The sequence below is a fragment of the Hoplias malabaricus genome, chromosome Y (genome assembly GCF_029633855.1).
Source record: "Hoplias malabaricus isolate fHopMal1 chromosome Y, fHopMal1.hap1, whole genome shotgun sequence".
NCBI classification, from domain to species: domain Eukaryota; kingdom Metazoa; phylum Chordata; class Actinopteri; order Characiformes; family Erythrinidae; genus Hoplias; species Hoplias malabaricus.
Genome location: NC_089820.1, coordinates 9960411 through 9981305, shown reverse-complemented (window position 1 = coordinate 9981305; position 20895 = coordinate 9960411). Strand labels below are relative to the sequence as shown.

General features: G+C 37.6%; 1 protein-coding gene across 1 annotated transcript in view; it reads left to right on the top strand.

Annotated features, from left to right (window-relative positions):
- The first annotated feature begins 22 nt into the window (after positions 1-22).
- LOC136679068 (rho GTPase-activating protein 25-like) overlaps positions 23-20895 on the top strand; it is a 32909-nt gene continuing 12036 nt past the window's right edge. The window contains exons 1-6 of the mRNA XM_066657349.1: positions 23-63; positions 615-1117; positions 12612-12799; positions 15941-16022; positions 18795-18908; positions 20097-20301. Of these exons, the coding sequence (XP_066513446.1) occupies positions 1054-1117; positions 12612-12799; positions 15941-16022; positions 18795-18908; positions 20097-20301 (653 nt within the window). The 5' untranslated portion in view covers positions 23-63; positions 615-1053. The remainder of the gene's footprint in view (positions 64-614; positions 1118-12611; positions 12800-15940; positions 16023-18794; positions 18909-20096; positions 20302-20895) is intronic.

The window sequence follows — 20895 nt, the reverse complement described above, 5'->3', positions numbered from 1 at the left end:
TTTGTTATTTAGAAGCAGCATCATTGACTATCATTCATTTTTGTGCTGGAGAATCTTTTGTGGGTAATTACCTTTACATTTAAAATTTTAATAAATCTTGCAAATTGGAAAGGCTTGTAAGGGTAAATGGTAAACTGTTATTTGATTATCCTTATTGATTAAGTAGTTATTAATTGACTGTAAACCATTGAATGGTGTGATTCATTTCTAGAGATCATCACATTGTGGAAGTACTTTGCTCAAATAGAAACAAACAGCTTGTGAGTCTTATGTGCTTAATCAGTGTAAAACTTTAGGTGCCACTGCTCTAATGACCTTTTTTGGTGTGTTTGTGTGAGAAAATACATACAGATCTTATAAAAAAATAGTTTGCACATGTTAGTGGAATGTTAATGTAATTTAACATGTTGGGGATGTGACTTGTGCAAACGTATCATTGTTTCTTATTTTGGATTTTGTGGTTTATATTTCTCCCACATGAGTAGCGCTTAATGCCATTATTAAAATGTTGCCTGTAGATTTGTTCACATATTCAAACAGGGGTGTCCATACTTTTACAAACAGCACAGCATCTCTCTCTCTCTCTCTCTCTCTCTCTCTCTCTCCTTGTATAGAATTGCTGCCTCTGTGGCGTCTTGTGCTTGCCACAGACTTCCTCATCTCTTGTTAAGAAAGGCTTTGAACAGAGTGCGCTGACTAAAGACAAGAGATGGGTCAAAGCAGTCGCACCTGAGGAAGAGAAGAACGTGGCTCCAGGCGACAGGAGAGGGGCCTAGAATTGGCCATAGCCAGAGTGAGAGAGAGAGGAGGGGAAGGGCAAGAAAGAACGTGTTCCAAGGTAGGAAAGAGGAAAAAAAACAAAACAAGAACGAACAAGTGGAAATAGAACTGTAAAGGAAGTAGGAAGTGAGGCAGACAGAATGAGAGAGGCAACATTCAGGAGCTAAAATGTCAAGAAACTATGTACACCATGTTGTACACGTGTGAGTGTGTGTGTGTGAGTGAGCATGTGTGAATGTGTTTGAGTGACTGACCTTTTCCTTATTAGAAGCAATGTCTCTGAAACTGCCTCGCAACTGGGACTTCACCACTCTCCGGGGTGAGACAGCCAAAATAGGTGAGCACAACCTTTCTGTGTATTTATATGTGTGGGTTTGTGTGGGTACTGGGAGAGCAGGTGCCAAACAGTGGCCAGACCTTTCTGTACCATTGGCATTTGACCTACTCCAGTAGTAGTGTGATTATTGTATTTGTATGTATACAGTGCAGTGCTAAAGCCAGATGCCACCGCTAGTCCAAACAGCTGTTAAGTAAAAGGGATCCATTTTTAGGGCTTTCTGGGGGGATTTGTAATGCAGACCGTCTGCAGAAGGAAAAAGCTTGAGTTGAGGACATTAAAAGACTTGGTCTGACACAACATCAAAAGGGTCCCCATCAGATAAGTACTTTGAAGTGTTTCAACAAAGTTCAAGACGATCAACCTTCTGTCTTGCTTCAGATCTAAAGCAATCCACAGACAGCTCAGTCCATTCTTTCTCTTTGAGTAGAGGACTCAGATTATCACTATGGGTCTGAAAGGATTTAGATCTGTCAGAAAGCCCTACCCAAGAAGAGGAATAAATCAAATAGAACATTAGAAAAAAATAAATCAATAAATTAAACAAACATGATTTTGTTCTGTTGGTGAGGTGTCTGTGTAATTTCCTGTTAAATATATATTTCAATATATGACTCTGAGTAATTAGTAACTGAAAATGAAGGCTGGTCTTAGACTTTTGTACAGAAATATATGTATATAAATGTTGAGACATTCTGTAAAATGCGATAATCTGTGATTTATTAATATTCTTGAAGATTTACTTAACTGACAAACGCAGAAAGAAAAGAAATGCAATGTTTTATTGAAGATATTTATGTTATTACGTAGTACAAACACTTTCAAAATCTTATGCCTTCAACATGCGCCCAAAATGGAGTGGGCAGGGTTACCACTGTTGATACAATACTCCCACTGCTCTACAGTCCATGGTTGCCGTTGCCTGATTCTGCTCTCCCTGATGTGCCATAGGAGACAGGTCTGGACATAGGCAGGTCAGCCAAGTGCACACTCTAAGCGGTCTCTGAGGAGCTGACATTGCCTTGCTGAAATAACCATGGACTCTCCAGGAAAAGACTGTGTCTTGACGACAGTATAGTATACAGTATAGGATAGTATAGGTCTCTCTAAAACCCCAATATTGCATTTCTTGATGTTGTGGGCTTTGTTATGTGACAAAGATTTCCAAAGTGCTCCCAAGCCTATTTGTCTATATTTATCACAGAAGCATGACAGTTTCTTATGCCATGTCATCTGAAGGCTCAGAAGTCATGCATTTCAACAGTGTTGCCCTACATAGACAGAGCTTTCTAAGGACCACTTCAACCTTTTCACAATATTATGTACAGTAGATGGTGAAGTATATTGAAAACTTGCACTGAACATTCATTCATTCACTATCTGTAACCGCTTATCCGGTTCAGGGCCGCAGTGGGTCCGGAGCCTACCTGGATTCATTGGGTGCAAGGCAGGAACACACCCTGGAGGGAGAGCCAGTCCTTCACAGGGCAATGCACACACACATTCACTCACACATGTGCAGACACTTTTTGAGTCGTCAATCCACCGACCAACGTGTTTTTGGACCATGGGAGGAAACCGGAGCACCCGGAAGAACCCTACACGGGCGCATGGAGAACACATCAAACTCCTCGCAGACAGTCACCCAGAGCAGGACATATATATATGTATGTATGTATGTATGTATATGTGTGTGTGTGTGTGTGTGTATGTATATATAGCCCAGCTAGCAAATACCCCTTTACTACAGCTGTGTGGTCAAGATGTGCAGTAGACTATCACCTATGCACCACCCACTATCGCAGCTTTGTTAATAGGAGTGTTAAACCGCATTAAAAGAACACTCCCTAATCTCTATGTGCTGCTTCTGGAGCATGCAGTCATTTACCTTGTTGCACATTATTTTAGTTCAAGGAAATAATAAAAAAAACCTATATTAAACTGTACAGAGAAATGCATTGTCATAAGTGTGTGGGGCAGCTGGCTGTGTGCTAGAGATATGGCAGATAAAGCTTAGTTTGAAAAAGACTGCAGCATTCCTTTAATGCATAATAAAGGTATTTTGTTATATTACTGCATCTGCAGTTTCATAATATAACAACTGATTGTAATCAAATACAGCAAAGTATGCACATATTTTTTTCACTGAGAGTACAGTGCTAGCTTTCAAATGATATAATAAAAATAAATGTTATCTTGATCTGTCATAAAAGGGTGTGCAGGGCTGTAAGAGCGATAGTTAGTGATGACCTTTTACCAGTGCCCTGCTGCTAAATGCCCTATTTGTAGTATGGTATCATCTTGATCCATCATTCAGAGGTTGCAATGTTGCAAAAGCATTCAACTTCAAAGAGTAAAAAGTCATCATCTCTGGATGCACATCTTTTAAAGAGGCAGCAACCTGCATTTCACTGCAGGTTTAACTTGGTCTTTGACAAAGTACTCCACCACAAACCAAAGCGCGCACACACACACACACACACACACACACACACACACACACGCAAGCATGCACACACGAGCACAAGCCATGACATTAAAACCAACTTCTTGTTTTTTGTCCATTTCATCAATTCCACTGACCATACAGGTGCAGTTTGACATTATATAATTACAGACTGTAGTTCATCTGTTGCTCTGCATACTTTGTTTAACACACTTACAAATTACAACTTGGTGTTGTTTATGTGTCCTCTCCCTTTCTTCTCTAATTGATAAACACGTCTCATTGGCCACCCTAGATGTAAAGTCAGAGGCAGTAACTCTTCTGTTGCTGCCAGGCACATGCACAGTCATATATGGGGCAGGTGCTCAAGAAAAAAAAAAGCACCTATTGCCAAAATTTTAATTTAACTTAAATATTTATTGTTGTAAAGACAATGTGTAGACTATGTGTTATGTATGAATGCTCTTTATATTAAAAGGCAAGCGTTTTCGGTGGGTGTGATACCTAAACCCCCCGAAACATCAGGGCAAGTAGCCAGGTAATATTTTCAGCAGCGCTATAATGTTAAGGTTTGTGGTTAATTTTGTCAGGGATTGCACGTCAGGGATTGCACAGACACTGTCCTTACCTGTTGGTCTGATGCTGCAGGTCAGAGAAGTGTGTAGCAGCAGTTTGGCCAGGTGCTCAGCACTGCATGTGCTAACCGGAGGAGGAGGAGGGATGGGCAAGGAGGGAGCTGGTGCATGCCGCAGATCAGATCAGGGAAAAGTTCTCACAAGAACTTAAATAAACTCCTGTCAGATATCAAAAGTCATTAGGGGAAATTAATGACAAGGGGTAATTTTTATTTTTAAATATTGATGAATGAAGAAAATATTCTGCTCCAGCAGAAAGGCACTTTTCTCATCCAGGGCAAAAGGGCATGTGCTTGAGCACCACTAGGGGTCTATCAGGCTGGTGGCTGCCCAGTTTGTGTTTGTTCTCATCTAGTGGACACATATGTTTGGTTCTAAGACAGTTGTCAGTCCAGCACTGACACTGATGTTTTAATAAACTCTAGCAGCACTGCTGTGTCTGATCCACACATACAGTGCAACATCATTGTCAAATGGGAAGGAAGCGCCACCCAAAATATACCTGCTCTGTAGTGGTTCTGTGGAGGTTGTGAATACTGAAAAACAGGGCGAAAGGGGACTAACAAAGTGTGCAGAGCAACAAATGAACTAGAGAAAAAATAAATATATAAATACATAAGACGTAGACAAAGAGTACAATAGTATACATATCTGCCACAAGATTACATCTACTGTAAGATGAAGTGAATGAAATGTTTATCCTATTACAGCAGCACTTGTCATAATCAGGGATACATTAAGCATAATGTGGGTGTGTAAAATTTTGCCTCTGGTCAAATAATATTCTGGAACTTTATGCTTATTCACATTTTTAGTTATTAACACAGGGTCAAATAATGTAATGGCTTGTACTAGTCGTTAAAGTGTTAATGCCCTTTCATATTATTTTTTATTTTTTGCAAATACTTCAATATTTACCGTTAGTGTGATGTGAAATTATCCTCTTACATTTTAATTAACAGAAACATTTGTGTGCATCTTGCATGGCTGGTACATCCTAAACACAGTGGTTATCTGTAGAACTGTGAACACACTGTTTGTGCTCATGTGTTTATATCCAACATGTTTTCTGAAAGCAAGCGTATGAGAGGTCTTTGCATCAGCCTCTGCTCCTCAGGGAGGGCTTAGTTAAATGAGCAGCAGTTTAAATATTTTTACTATGTTTCTGTAATGTGTCAGAAATAATGTACAATCTAAAAAAATAATGTATCATTTGTCCACATGAATATATATAGAATATTAAAGTACAGAATATTTAACATGTAAAGAATAGTGGACCCGTGGAAAACTAGCACACACTCAAAAACAAGACATTTCTAATTTCCTTTGTGTGTGTGTGTGTGTCTGTGTGTTTGTGTGTGTGTTTGGTGTGTTCAGAGGCCTAGCAGGAAGCTGATGAAACACAGTCAAAGCAAACTGTGAAAACACCCAGTGAGACATTACTTACTTACAAACTTACTGCTTGTTACATACCATTACTTTAGCAAAGATCTGCTGACCTCTCACAGCTCTTACACACCTATTACAGACAGCAGTCCACCTACAGCACTCCCCTCATCTCTGTTTAAACCAAAGCTAACATCTCCTTAATGTAAAGAATGCATTCTGTGTTACTTGGGACATTTTGTTTTGTTTTGTTTTGTTAATCATGAAATTCTGCCACACTGTAAACAGACCCTTTCTTTTTTAAAATTATGTGAAAAATAGTTTATATCATGGTATATACAATATTTTGACTATTTCTTCATATTGTCACAAACAAAAAAAAAACATTAAGTAGAAGGCAAAAACATCTATCATGTATAAAGGATGTTTTATGTGACATATTATAGCTTATTTTAACAAGTTAACACAGTTGCCAGGGTCTTAATGAAACTCCTGTTACATGCTTTGATCAAAATACCACATGGGTCATTTTTCTTACCTTGTCTAAACAGCTGTGTTCAGAATAACTAGTTTCAGTGTATGTACTTTTAATTGAAAATGAGGCACACACAGCTCACCACAGCCCTGAGTGGGCAGCTGCAACAAGCGTACAACAGAAGCTCTCATTTTCAGTTTTTTTTTTTTATCAGCTCTCCTATATTTTCACTCTTTTTATCAGCTCCTATATTTTCACTCTAGGTGTGTCTGCTTTTTGTGGATTTGCACACTGACATAAATGTCTGGTGTTCAATGTAATTGGAAATACTCAGAAGAGAAGGCACAGTTCTAATGGTTATTTGAATGCTCAGATCCAACTTGGGCCACTGTCTGTAAGGAGTTTGATTTGTTCTCCTAGTGCCTGCATGGGATTCCTCTGGATGCTCTGGTTTCTCCCACTGTCCAAAAACACATGGTGATAGGTCAGTTGGCTGTGAGAGATTGTCTACGTGTGTGTGTGTGTTAGAACTGGACCCACCGCAACCCTGCACAGGACAAAATATCAGATAAAAGATAGAATATCAATAAAATGAATGAATGAACTGAAAGTCTAGTTAACCCCATGTTTTCTGACTAGGAAACTAAACACTGACTGTGTTAGTCTTGTTTCACAGTTTTTTGGTATGTAGTCACTCCACATACCCAAATAAATACACAACTTGTGCACACACTCATGCTTGCAGCTGAAACCTATTTCAGACCTCACCAGGCAACGAGAAATCCTATTTTCTTATTGGCTGAAAGGTTGCTAATTCAAGACAGCTGTAGGAGCCTTTGACTTGTTTGTAGGATTTGTTTCTATGCAGAAGTTAATGATTTCTTAGAGTGAGGAATGCCATGTGTGAAAGTGTGAACTTGTTGAAATTCGTGTGTCTCACACTTAGTGCATGAGACTTGAGAGCACTGTCTCCAAGATTACACACAAATTTTGAATATTTTCATTGGTCCGTTCTCTATGATTTAGTTTAAAAGCAGTTTGGGCATAATGGAAAGTCCAGTCTGTCTGATGCCAGACATCTCTGTTTGGCTGCCGCTTCTCCCCATGCTTTACTCATGTTTTGTTTGCCTATTTATTCAGTTATTCTTGTTTGATTTGTAGCTATCTATAATATATATATATATATATGTATATATGTATTTAAGTGTGGCTGGTTTGCTTAGTGTGCTGTTTTCTGCTGTGACTTCTGACTGGTGGGGCCTGGTTTCTTCATCGCTCCTTGGCAGTTAGCTGCCTGATATCTTACATGCTAATGCCTAGGACCACTGGAGCCCATTTTGCCATTGCTTTTAGCAGTTACCTGCCTGCCTTCACTACTGTTTGACTGTCATCATTGGTGGCTGGTGTCCTGCTATTACTGCTGCTGGCTGTTGCACTAGGGAGCCTGTCCTCATTGCTGCTGCTTGGAGGCTAGCAGTCTGCTAACATTGATGCTAGCTGCTGCTGGTGATGACAGAGGGAGCATGTACTTATTACAACTGACTGATGCTTATAACAGCTGTTATAACCTGCTGCTAGCTGCTGCTAATGTTGCCTGAGGGAGCACACCTCTAGCAAATCTGCCACAGTATTTACATTGACTGTAACTTTAGTGAGCCTGTTTTAACCCTGTGGTTTGGTGCTGCTACCAGAAATGTATATTTTAGGTCCAGGACATTTTACAGCTAATAAAAGCTGTACAATCTTAAAAGGTCTAAAACTGTCAAGATGATTCAGTTCTGTGTGTTCTGTTATTATGTTATCAGATGATTTACTTATTTATTTCAGCAAGTTTTCACACTTGTTTTACAACTCTCCCCAGGCTTTTGTTAAGTCCTGTCACATTTAAAACACTACTTAGAAATGTGCCGTGTGCCATCAATCAGAGGAAGTTATGTTATTTAGGCTGACCAGACATCCTCTTTTACCCGGACATGTCCTCTTTTTTAGACTTAAAAAAATGTTCGGGCGGAATTCACAAACGTCCGATGTTTTGTTTTTCTAGAGCTTACATAGAATTTCGAGAAGCGCTTCATTCACAAACTAGTCCCGCCCTCCCCTACTCCGATTGGTCCGCTTGAGTGAGAAGAGGGCGTGGTGAAGTAGCCTAAAATCTTCTGATTGGACGGTCTGACTGTAGAGCTACTGTTATTGGTCGATTATCTTCTCTGTAAACATTTAATTGGTCAGTCTGCACATCAGTAGTCCTTGTTTACGTCAGGTAAAGCTCATGTACCTACCCCCCCCCCCCCGGCAATTGTGAATGCAGAAGCTGAAAAACATAAAGTTTTCTTATTGAATAGTATAATGTTTAACATGGTATGCCATGTTTTGTTGATGGGTACTGGCTTAATGCATCAGGCCCTTTCACACTGAAATGTCCTAGAAAAGAATGTAACTGTTGCAAATCCAAAACATGAAAGGTTTCTGAAATTACTTGCTGGCATGTTAACAGGCTGAAAATAGCACTTAAAATGGCTGACCGCCTGGCCTTTCACATTACAGCCTGAGAAATTAATATAATTGTTCCTCTTTATTAACTTTATTGCATATAATACACATTTAATGAATGCAGACATTACAGTGTAAATGTCAATGTTTTTATGCTTATAGTCCAAATTTTTGAATGTGGTCTCTCTGTTACGCATGCCTATGTAGCACTGCTTTTGAGGTTTCATGTCATACATTCATGATCTTTTGATACAAATCTATATAATCATAAAGTGTATTGTTGGCTTTAAGTAAAAATGATAATTACTTTGATTTATGCAGATTGCAGTTACAGCTTCAGTTAGTGCAGGTAAGAGACAAAGGCAAGAGCTAAAGGCAAGTTTTAGGCAGGGCTAGAAAAGTTGAAAATATTAATGAGTTGAACGAGCAGAATAATAATTATTATATTAATTGTTAATTAATTAATAGGTGGAATGAAACATATTTTTGAACTATTATAGTTGTCAGTCCTCTTCAAATGAATTAATTCCTTTTGTATATGGCCAAAATACTTTCCATATTACATTAACATTAAAATCAGTAATAAAATATAAATGCTTAATATAAGCTAAAATATAATGTAAAACGTAACTTTCCTGCATCAGCAAGTGCCATAAATTCAGTCCTGTCACAACACTAACAGTGCTGTCACGACACTGTCAGTCCTGTCACACAGGACATTATGATATAAAAATGTACTATTTGAAAAATAATTGATATATATCTACTATTACCAGTTCACAACAATCTCAGTGTAAAGGTAGTTTTTTCTTAATTGCATGAGTGGCAGTTACTCTGTGATTTTCATCCAATACACTCAACCAAAATGTTGGTTATATTTCTTATAGAAATTACAAAGCCATGTTAGAAATTATCAGGGAGATTAGATCAACAAGAAAATGTTATTAGCGACTAAAAACAAGTAATAATGAAACCATTATAACATACACAGATTTATCTGTGACAGGACCTGATATTTTAGGAGTGATCTTATTAAAGCAATATTGCACAAAGAGATTGCACAATTTGTGTTTCTCATAGTTTAATATGTTATTTCCCTGTGTTTTTTATAAGTGAAATGTTTGTTTCTGGTAGAATGGCCCTATTATTATTATTATTATTATTAGTAGTAGTAGTAGTAGTAGTAGTAGAAACAGTTAAATGCCATAGGCTGCTTCCGAAATTGCATACATCCATACTGAAATATATATATTATGATTATGGACAACATTAAGTAACATTATGAGTAACTCTACAGAAAACAACAAACCCCTTTTACTTGTTGTTTAAAGTGGTATTATTGTAATCTGCAAATTTTTAAAGCTGTTATAAGTGAAGGCTAGTGATGCTTACATATATCCTGAGGTAAAGAATCAATAAATTCCTCATAGTGTGTCTTCCCTGAACTACTGCACAATGGTGTCTCAGTGTGGAGTCAGAATCCATGGGGGAAAGAGCCCTGGTACGTTTAGCAAAAAATACAAAATTTAAACAATAGAGTTGGTGAACAGGGATTTTAGTGACTAGTGAGACTCTTGTCGTTGGTGGTGTGACGTCACAGGTCAATGTACATTGGTAAGATGGCGGATGTAGTGCGTCTGAGGTTGTGTGGATACTGCACACTCACATACTGAAAGAGCGTACTGCTTTAATGGTTGGGCAGTGTGCACTGTATCCAATTCAGTATGTACTGTTACTACACTAACTTGCCATATACTATCTCAAAAGCTTGTGGACACTTGCTCATGTAACATTTCCTCTCAAGAAAAAAAAAAAGAGTACTAATAAGATGTCTGTCCCCCTTTTTTGTAGAAACGTGTTCTTTTCCTCTGGGAAGTCTTTAGAACCAATGTTGAAAAATGTCTGTGAGAATTTAATGGCTTTCAATCACAAGGACATTACTGAAATCAGGTGTTGATTTTGAAAGATGACTTTTGGATAGCAATCGCCATTCTAATTAATCCCAAAGACATTGGATGGAGCTCCAACACTCCTTTATACCTTTTATTTATACCCCTCTAGCCAACAATTGGCATAAGGTGTGGTGACTTTATACTCATGCGCGTCTACTCCAGAGTGTCACGTTTCATTTCATAGTGAACAATGGTGGCAATACAAGCACTGTAGAAACTGTCATTCAGCAGTTATTCATTCACTATTAGCCAAATGCTCTAATTATGTATAAAAATATAACCTTCATGTAGTGTATATGAAGTACATATTTATTATTCATCAGTCCCTGCTCATTCTTAGTAGAGCTGATATATCAAAAACAAAATGAGAGATAAACAGCCCCTTTAACTTTTGATATCATCTGGTTTAAGGCTGACATGGAAGTGCAGTGATTGTAATCCATCACCTATCTCTCTGCCTTTCTATACTGCCTAAATGATGAGTTTGTGGTTTGAACTCTCACTTTTGTTCTCTCCCCCCCAACCCACACACACGCTAAGTGGTCCTCAGAGGCCTGTGTGTGTGAGAGAGAGAGCGAGAGAAGGACGCATGTGGGGTATTAAACTGCAGACAGTATGTGTGGCCTTGGAAGTTGCAGAGTGAAAAGTAGATATCCACTCAGTGAAGGAAGATGCTCTGTAAATAGAGTAGAAATACAAATGTTAGGTGGGGACCTTTCAAACACAGCTACTTAGGTGGTGGATGATGCAGCAACATCCTGTTTATCTAACTCATAACGTCCCACCACCCCCCGCCCCCTCCTCGACCCCTCCCTACTTCCCTCCTTTAAACTCAGCCAGCAAAGTGAAACTGAACTACAAAAGAGTAAGGACACTTGATTAGTCCCAGCTGGGTGGTAATCCCTCTGGGACCCTCCCTGAGCTTTTCTCATCTTTTATTCTCCCCTTCTGTCATCTCTTTATGCCTTGTTGCTCGTTCTCTCTGTGACTTGGCTCATACATCCTTGTTCTTGGCCTCCTTTGGCTATTTAAAGCTGGCTGAACTTGCTGAACTTTTCTGAGCTTTATTTTGTGTTTAGTCGAGTCATATTTAAAAACGATCGTCAAAAATACCATGTCATAATTTCAATTCAGATTCTGCACTATGCTAAATCCAGTTAGACTTATTATGCTCCAAAAATGCATTGTTTATCAGAATAGCAAACCTCAAACAGTAACAGTTTTGTTTTTGTGATGTCACAAAATAAATGCATTTACAGATATAACACAGCTTACTGCAGTTTAGCCCTGTACTTGGCACTGAAGCTATAAGGGAGTGTTTGGGCCAAGACGGGTTTTGTACAGTGCAGAACAGCTATCAATAAAAGAGCCCACTTACATATATTCCACTTACATATATTAGACTTAAAAAGAGTAATATATTTAGGTATATTAAGCATATTTAAGTATATTTAAACTGAAGGCATATGTATGTTGGAAACTGGGCATGAAAAATGTATCTCCTATATTATCATAGATGTTTGCTGTATGGTTCTGTTTGTTTTGGTATGTAAATAATAATCTGACAAACCTGAACATTGGTAGATTTTTAGGTTTTGATCCTCTGATGAAGTTAATCTATAATAAGTGATGCCATAGCCATGTGAATTTCTTTCTCAATGTGTGTACACATTTTCTTAATCATAGTGCATGCAACAATAAAGACAGAAATCAGGGCAGTTTTGAATGATGTAAAGGAGCCAGAGCTAACTGACTCTGAATGAGCTGCATTATTAAAGGGTTAAATTGAGTAGCCCTTTTAATACTAGCTGCTTAGAGTTATGTAATGGGTGTGTGTTATAATAGAACAATCTCAGCTGGCTTGAAGCGTTTGGGTTAAGCAGGAAGCTGCTGGGGTCACTGCATTTCCTACCAGTCCACCACTATGAGCTGCTGTGGAGGCTCTGTTCGCCTGATAAAAATATCAACGGTTAATGCACAGACTTTCTGCTGTGTTGCACAGACTGAAACAAGACAGTGGCAGAGCAAGCAGTGCAGTATTTTACCTTAATCTAAACTCACTTTTGATCTCTGTTTTGCCTCCTGTGGGTATTTGTGGGGTTTCACTCAGCGAGGTCCAAAAGCGTGGTGCCAGGGGAAGGGGCTCCGGGATCCATCAGGAGATCGATGGAGAAGCCTTTGAAGAAAGGCTGGTTAAAGAAGCAGAGGTCCATTGTAAAGAACTGGAAACCCTGCTACTTTGTGCTCAGAGGGAACACCCTGACCTACCATAAGGATGACAAAGAGGGCACAATACAGGTAAGAGAGAAAGAGAGAGAGGTGAGAAATAATTGCTTAGATACTGTATGTACAATTAAATGGAAAAAAGAATTTTGGCACTTCCATTTTTGCTGTTTAAAATACCTCCAGACCATGCCTGAACTCTCTTGATCAAATGGAATGTTTTGTTGTTTGTAAAGATGAGATGAGATGAGATAAACCAGCAAAACCAGTTTTGACTAAGGGCAGCAAAGCTTCAGATATTCATGTGTAATATCTTTGTACTTGTACTGATAAATGTGCACAAAGTATACATATTTAAGTATTAACAAATGTATATTTAAAAAGTGAAATAGGTACATTGAACGAAATGTATTAAGACTCTTATATACATAAATATGTAGATTTAAAATAAAAATCAATTTCTCACTGCACCTTTTATCTTAATACACAAAATTATTCCCTGGGAAGCTACCATGTAACAAATATTTGTTGAAATGCAAAATGCTAGAGAGAAAAAGCAAAGGCAGTCAGTACAATTGATTCAGTAATACTCAACTAAAAGTCAATGGAACCACCACAACTAATGCAACAGGCAATAAATAAATAAATAAATAAATAAATAAATAAATTCACTGACTAATGATGAGGAAGAAAGAAGCTGGCATTTGCTTAGAAATAGTTTCAGGGTGACCCGAAAATGGCAGGAACCACAGTTTCACAGAGAGTCAGAAGCAATGGAATGCACTTTAGTCATCTCCTGCATCGTATGGAAAACCCCTCAGCTAAAAATAAGAATCACAGAAATGTGCATATACAATAGCACATTTAGATTGTTGTATCTTGTTCAGAGAAACTAATTCTATGGCAGTGATTCAGTTTGTCATTTTTGGAGATGGAGAAGGTGTTAATATGAGCTGAAGCACACCATGCACACATTAAAGCAAGACAGTGAAAGCATCAGAATATGAGGTGGTTTCTCTGCACAGTAGTGAGGAATTGCATGTTATCAAAGGAAATATAAATGGAGCAATGTACCGGGACAGAAAACAAGATGGACAATGACTCCATACATACTGCATATGGCCTATCAAAAATATGGGAGAATTTTGCAATCGTGAGTCATTTCGCGAGAGCCTTGTCTTTCAATTGAAAATAGATGTCTCGTATCTGTAAATGTAAACTCTGCAACTAAGTTCAAATATTATTAATTTGCAGTGACTAAATACATCTAAAGTTACATGACGCTTTCTTATCCAGGAGAGGTGAATATTAGTAAAATTTAAAAATGAAAGAAATCCTGGAGATGAAATAGAAACTATGAAATCAACACAATTATAAAACCTACATTTAGAATAAATTGTAAAAAAATTGTTTTTTAATTAAAAAATAAAAGGTACAGGGCACCAACACAGTGGTAGTGTACTAATACACTACAAATATATTAAATATCCAATCTAATTAGCACCCTTACTTGCATGAAACCTACATTAGTATTTCATAACTGATATGAGCATACATAAACAATTATACAAGCACTGCTCCTACAAACATCATTGGTCATATTGGCTTTGTTGTTTTGTATTAGTAGTAGTTGTTTCACCTCAACAAGTGTTTTGGCAACTGTTGTGTGGTGGAACAAACCTTAAGAAATACAGCAGTACAGGTTTATGTTCATTCTCATAAAAATCTTATGTAGGCGTTGTGTGAACTTAACTTAGAGTACTTCCTGATGTTTTAAAAGTCTCTGAGTTTGTTTAGAAACATCTGTTTTTTTTTTGGCAATATATATTAATTATACATCAGTGAGATGCATAAATATTTCAGTTTTAATTAAGTGCATATTCACTTTCTGTACAGTGAAATTGAACAAGAGTAAAAGTAGACATATAAACGTTTCTAGTCCAACAAATGATAAACTACACAAAATCTACACTACAAAATTATTTCTGAACAAGTTACAACTGGTCAATATTTGAGAATGCTGAAAGAGTATATTTAGCTTATTTCTAGCCAATTTCGTTTATATATAGTAATACTGTTTTATTCTACTTTTAGAGAAATGATTGTTCTTTATCTGTGATAAGTCCTTTAATTCCCTTGCAACGATATCCTAACAATAAATATATGGACTATTTTAAAGATGTACACTAACCCCAATAATTGTACTAGATCTTAGTGTAGGTGGCAAGTGACTTAGTAGCTAGTTAACTAGCAGTACATTTTCCAGCTACATTAGTGTGCAGTCAGTTTACTCAAGCCACACTGTAGTAATGTGACCCAGATAACTTCCTAATTTATGTAAGCAGTTGCTGAAGTAATTATCAATTTGAAAAACTTCAAATTACAAGACTGATGGAGCTAGCTTATTCATGCTTTTTAGTAGGTTATTTATCCATCTCAACTAGTGGACAAGATCTCAGAGAGTCAGCTGGAGTAACATGTTGTAGGCAGTTATGTGTAATTTCCGAGCTTAATAATCTTTGTGGGTAGGTGGAAGTTGATGTGGTATCCTCAAACCCACTATAAACAATATCTTTGGTACAATTACTTAACAAACTGAAAGTTTTTTGCCACCCCCTAATTTGGCCAGTCAATATCCATTGGCTCCCTCTCTGTGAAATATTATAACCTACCTTGTGAAGCTGCTAGCAAGCAATGAGGGGTGAACCTCAGAAAACCCTCATTGTGAATAAAACTTATAACTCTCCACTAAGATAGGTTTGCTGATATAAAACATCACAAGAGACTTTTAAAAATGCTTGCTAACTTATAAAGACCGTTTGCTATCAGTGTCATTTAAGATAAGTTATACATAACTCAAGTGAGAGAACAGGGTCAAAGCACTAATAAATGCAGTAAAAGAGACCACAGAAGGATTTTTGTGGGTTAAAATATTACATATTTTTCACTTTAGACTTACAACTGATGTCGCCACAAAGCAGCTTTACATAATTAGTAACTGAACAGATAAACATATTTGCCCAGACAGGGATTAAGCCTAGTCCTGGACTACACAACATTTTGAATTGTGATTTCCCACTGAAGGGAGAATATAGTCATGGACTTGACTTAAAGCCACCCCCATAAGGCTCAATTCTCATGCATGGTATAGCTTAAGTTTAGAATCATGCATTTTTTCTGTTGTTGAACTACGTCTATTTTCTGATCTGTTTCTAGGGAACTATACAGCTGTTGGCAAGTCAAGTGAACGAACTGCCATCAAACACAGACGACAAATTCATCTTTGAAATCATCCCACGTAAGAGTTTTTTTGTTCCTCCCCCACTTCCTGAACAAACTCTATTACAGGCTCTTGACCTGATTTTGCTGCCTTATGTACTCATTTTGCACACCCTGGACTCCACTTATGAACTCTAGTCCAAGATCTTGTTGCTTACTTTTGATATTGTAGTCTATAAAATGTAGTGCAGTTATCTCAACCAGTGCATTTGATTGACCTCTTCAGTTACATAGCACACTTTCCAAAAGATGCAGCACTGCACATTTTAAACATTTCCTTTGTCTCTGTGCCCTATTGTCCTGTTGTTGCTGTATGATGTCACAGCATCATAGTACCTTGAAATTTTCACCTAAATGAAAGGTGCATTATAAATAAAATCATTTTTCTGAATAGTATTTTTATTATTTTAATTGTGTTTTATTCTAAGCACAGGAGTCTGTCCTATTAAAACAAGGGTAGGTGATTTTGTTGAAACCAGTCAGTGTGGGTGGTGTTGAAAAGAAATCCTAATAAAAAGACCCAGCCCATTCTTTCAGCCCTTTTTCCAAATCCACTCCACCAATTTACATGTGAATGTATTACACAGAAATTAGTAAACACAGAGAGAACACTGCAGAGAGAATATTTGTCGTGCCCATAAATAAACACAGATAAGCCAGCGAGCTGCACCACCTCAACTCTGTCTTGTTCAAAGCCGATATATATAGCTTACCAATGTAATGTATTTAACATAAGATACATAGTACTAACCAACATCTGCTCAAGCTACAGTGAAGATCACGAACAGGATAAACACAGCCAGAAAGTTAGCTGACGGCATTGCAAAGAAGCAGCTATTTTGGATACATAACTCTGAAAATTAACTTTTACACACACACAAATCTCACATACACAAAATGATAAATTGAAGATAAATGATAATTAGCTGTCTAGTACAAAAACAGCTACTTGCTGCATTACTTGCCATGCCTTTCTGTGCTCCACCTTTTGGAAAGCTCCACTCTGGTTGGCCTCTGGCTTAATCCAACTTTTTTTATTGACTATCATCTCTGCCACTTACTTTGGTTTCTTTAGTGCCATCATCTGTTTTTCTGCCATTTTCCAGCTTTAAGTGGTGATAGTATGTATGTATGTATGTATGTATGTATGTATGTAGCCACGCATGTGCAAATGAATACACATGTAGTTCTGGTGTGAGTCACATAATAATAATATTATTATTTGTGGTTGGTCCAATATAAAAGATTGGATGAAACATTTACAGTTTTTGCTGTTTTTTTGCTAATATACACAACAAATCTCTTTCTTTATGTCATCAGATCTTTAAACTTACTGGCTGCCATCAGGATGTTAAGAGTATTTCGAGAAATATAACAAAGAAACCTTTTAAGCTAAATCACTTATCCTAGCTTTAAGGAACAGGGTCTGACACAGTACTACATTATATATTTCCAAAAGTTTGTAGACACCACTTATAATTAATGAATTCAGCTACTTGCACACATACTAGACACAGACCTCTAATTATGAACACATTATCTGTATAACCTCCTGAGAAAAGCACAAAATTGAAGACTGGGACGCATCTGCATAAGAGATTTGGGTCATCATGCTAAATTTCAAGTGTGGACTAGAGGGATATTAACAATACAATATTGTAAAAGTTTTAATATGACTAAATTACTAAAACTGACTTCACATGAAAATAAGCATCAGAGAATTTTAAACCACCACCTCCTTGTTTCTGTCAGCTCCAGTGATCACACAGCAGTACTGTAGTTTAACAATTACAAACTGTAGCCCACCTGTTGCTCTTTATAATTTATTAACAGCTTTTCATTCTGTTCTTTAATGGTCAGGACCACCACAGAGCAGGTGTGATTTAGGTAGTGCATTTGTTCCATCGCTGCAGTGACAATGATGTGGTGGTGGTGGTTTGTGTGTGTGTGTGTGTGTGTGTTGTGCTCAGACACCACAGTACTGCTTGAGTTTTTAAACATTGTGTCCATACAATACATACATTGTGTCCATACAGTGTTACACACAATTTGTTGGTCCACACTGTAACTGTTAAGTCAGAGACAGAAGCTCATCTGTTGCTGCAGAGTTTGTGATGGTCTTCCTCAAGTCTTTCATCAATGGTCAGTGGACACTGCACATAGTACAGTGTTGACTGGATGTTTTTAGTTGGAGGACTATTCTCAGTTCAGCAGTGACACTGAGGGGTTTAAAAACTCCAACAACACTGCTGTGTCCCACAGGGAGAAAGAAACAACAAGAAACAAAGTATGCAGGGCAACAAATGGACTAAAAATTCTAAGTGATCCTTTGTACAATGGAGTTGAGAGATTTGAGAGCAAGTGCTTTAACAAGGAGATGGTCATAATATTCTGCTATGACTGTGCATATAACTGCTACTTTTTATATGTAAAGTATTAAACCTCCTTTCAGGGTTTTTTTTTTTGTGAATATATTTTATTATGATTTTTTTCAACACATCAGACAAACAAACACGAAAAAGAAAGAGAAACAAAGATGCACATGGAAGGGAGGAAGAAAACGTGGAAAAAGAGTGAAAGAATGAAACACACTACATACAATGTCACAAATCAGCCAACATGTCTTTAACAAAAGCAATAGATTCGGACCATCTCTCAACCGTAGTGGCCTTGATGTAAGAGGAGCAGTGGGTTGCTTCAACACTCCATTCAGGGTTTAATACATTCTACACTCATGCAGTGTGTACTGTAATATTTCTTATGTTCTGCCGTGTGTGTTGTACGTGTGTAGGTAGTAATGGGGACCGCGAAAAGGACAACTACGTTCTCATGGCTTCCAGCCAGAGTGAGATGGAAGAGTGGGTCCGACTGATCCGCCGAGCTATTGGAGCACCTACCAGTGCAGGTACACACACATATGCACATATACATACATTCATACACAATCTCAAATAACATAGACACAAAAGTTTATAAGCCAGTCAGTTTAAATATTTGCTCAAGTCAAGACAAGTCTCAGTTTTGTTTATCCAAATGTGCTCTCCAAATATGAAGGACCAAGACTCATACTTGTACTTTTCTTAGACCAGATGTGCAACTGTTAGAGTGAAAAATCTTCATTTACATTATTCCCATTAAAACTAACAATTATGTGCAAGTTAATAATTTACTTATGACATTTTTCTGAGGTGATTGGTTATAAGATCCACTCATGTAAGAAAGGGGACAGTCAGAGGAAACTATTTGAGTTACAAGAGTAAACTTTCTTGTAACATGAAATCATTTGTAGACCATCAAAACTTTTGCAACGAGTACTTAATGCTTTCATTTTGGAGAATTAGGACAAGAACAATCTCCACTGTTGTTTCAGATCTTTAAAAACACTGGTTTCTCTTTACATCTTTCCGCTGCAATAGCAAAACACTGTGAGTCTGAAAGAATGTGAAGCCGTAAAAAATTCTAACTGAGAAAAGAAAATTGATAAAAGGAAGAAACGTTTAAACTCAAACAAAACCTTTTGGCATTGTCAGAACAAAAGACAAGTCCCCAGACCTCAGCCTCACTGAAAGTGTTTGGAGTTTCTTGAACAATGTCTAATACTGAAGTGTGGAAATTATCCTTGTTGTAGTAAAAGCATGAATATAGACACATTTAATATTGAAATATTAGGTATTAACCAAAGTTAATATCTAATGAAATGGCTATGACTGTAAGACCTCTGTTTATGTTGTTGCTATTTTGGGTCAGAACTGGATTTCTGTCAAGTGAAGGCAATGTAATTTGTCTACCCATTTGAGAATGGGGACATTTATTCTTTCAATGCATTTGTCTCCTATTCTCTGGCTGAACTGTTACGATACCGTTAGCTTATACCAATGTCGAGTCTATCATTTGGGATTGTTTGGTTCCAGTGTGATTCCCAGTGGTTAGTGATAAACTTGGTTGTTGCATGCTGGGTAAAGACTATACACTGCCCTTCTCTTGCTGCATAAAGGTGTAGCTACTCTCTACCTCATTCATCAACCTAACCACTATAGGACAAAAAAAATACTGACCAGATATTTTTTGGGTGGTGGGCCATTCTTTCTGACAGTGTTTGGGAGAAACATATCGGACATCTTGGCCTATGAGAAGAAGCTTGGACCTCGATTGGTGCCTATATTGGTGGAGAAGTGTGCAGAGTTCATCAAGGAGCATGGCCTAGATGAGGAAGGCATCTTCCGTCTGCCAGGTCAGGAGAACCAGGTCAAACACTTCAGAGAGGCCTTCGATGCTGGAGAGAGGCCATCATTTCCCAGGTAACTGAATCCACAATCGACTCCGTTCTTTAGAACCAGGTGCATTGTTTTGGCAGCGACAAAAGACAATTTTTATTAAGGAGGATGAGATATAGATAATTTTTTAGGTAATTTCCATTTAGAAACTGGACAATTTAATCATAATTTGATTTTCTTTAAACATTGACATAACATATTTTAATGCAATTCAATGCAGTTCAATTACCACTTTCAGATTGCTGCCTGACTATGCATTAATGCATTTTTTTTTTACTCCAGCAGATACAAATTTGTTTGGTTTTAGGACCCCATTTCCATGTTTAAGACATATAAATAAAGAACACTTCTCTTAGTGATCTCTGCACTTAACATACCTCTAAATAATGCCACATGGGCTTTTTCTAAAGAGACAGATGAACTAAACATAAAGCTCTTCTTAGTAGCCTGACATGTCTGTGTTACTGTGCTGAGATCAAATGATTTGTAAGTTGCTGCACACTTTGTAAGGCAGTGAGTGCTCATTTCCTGGTATGGAAATGAAACAGCAATTTTTCGTTCTCAGCTTCTGTAAGGCGTAATGTGTTCAGGAAATTAGCTCGCTCTACCACCGTAAAG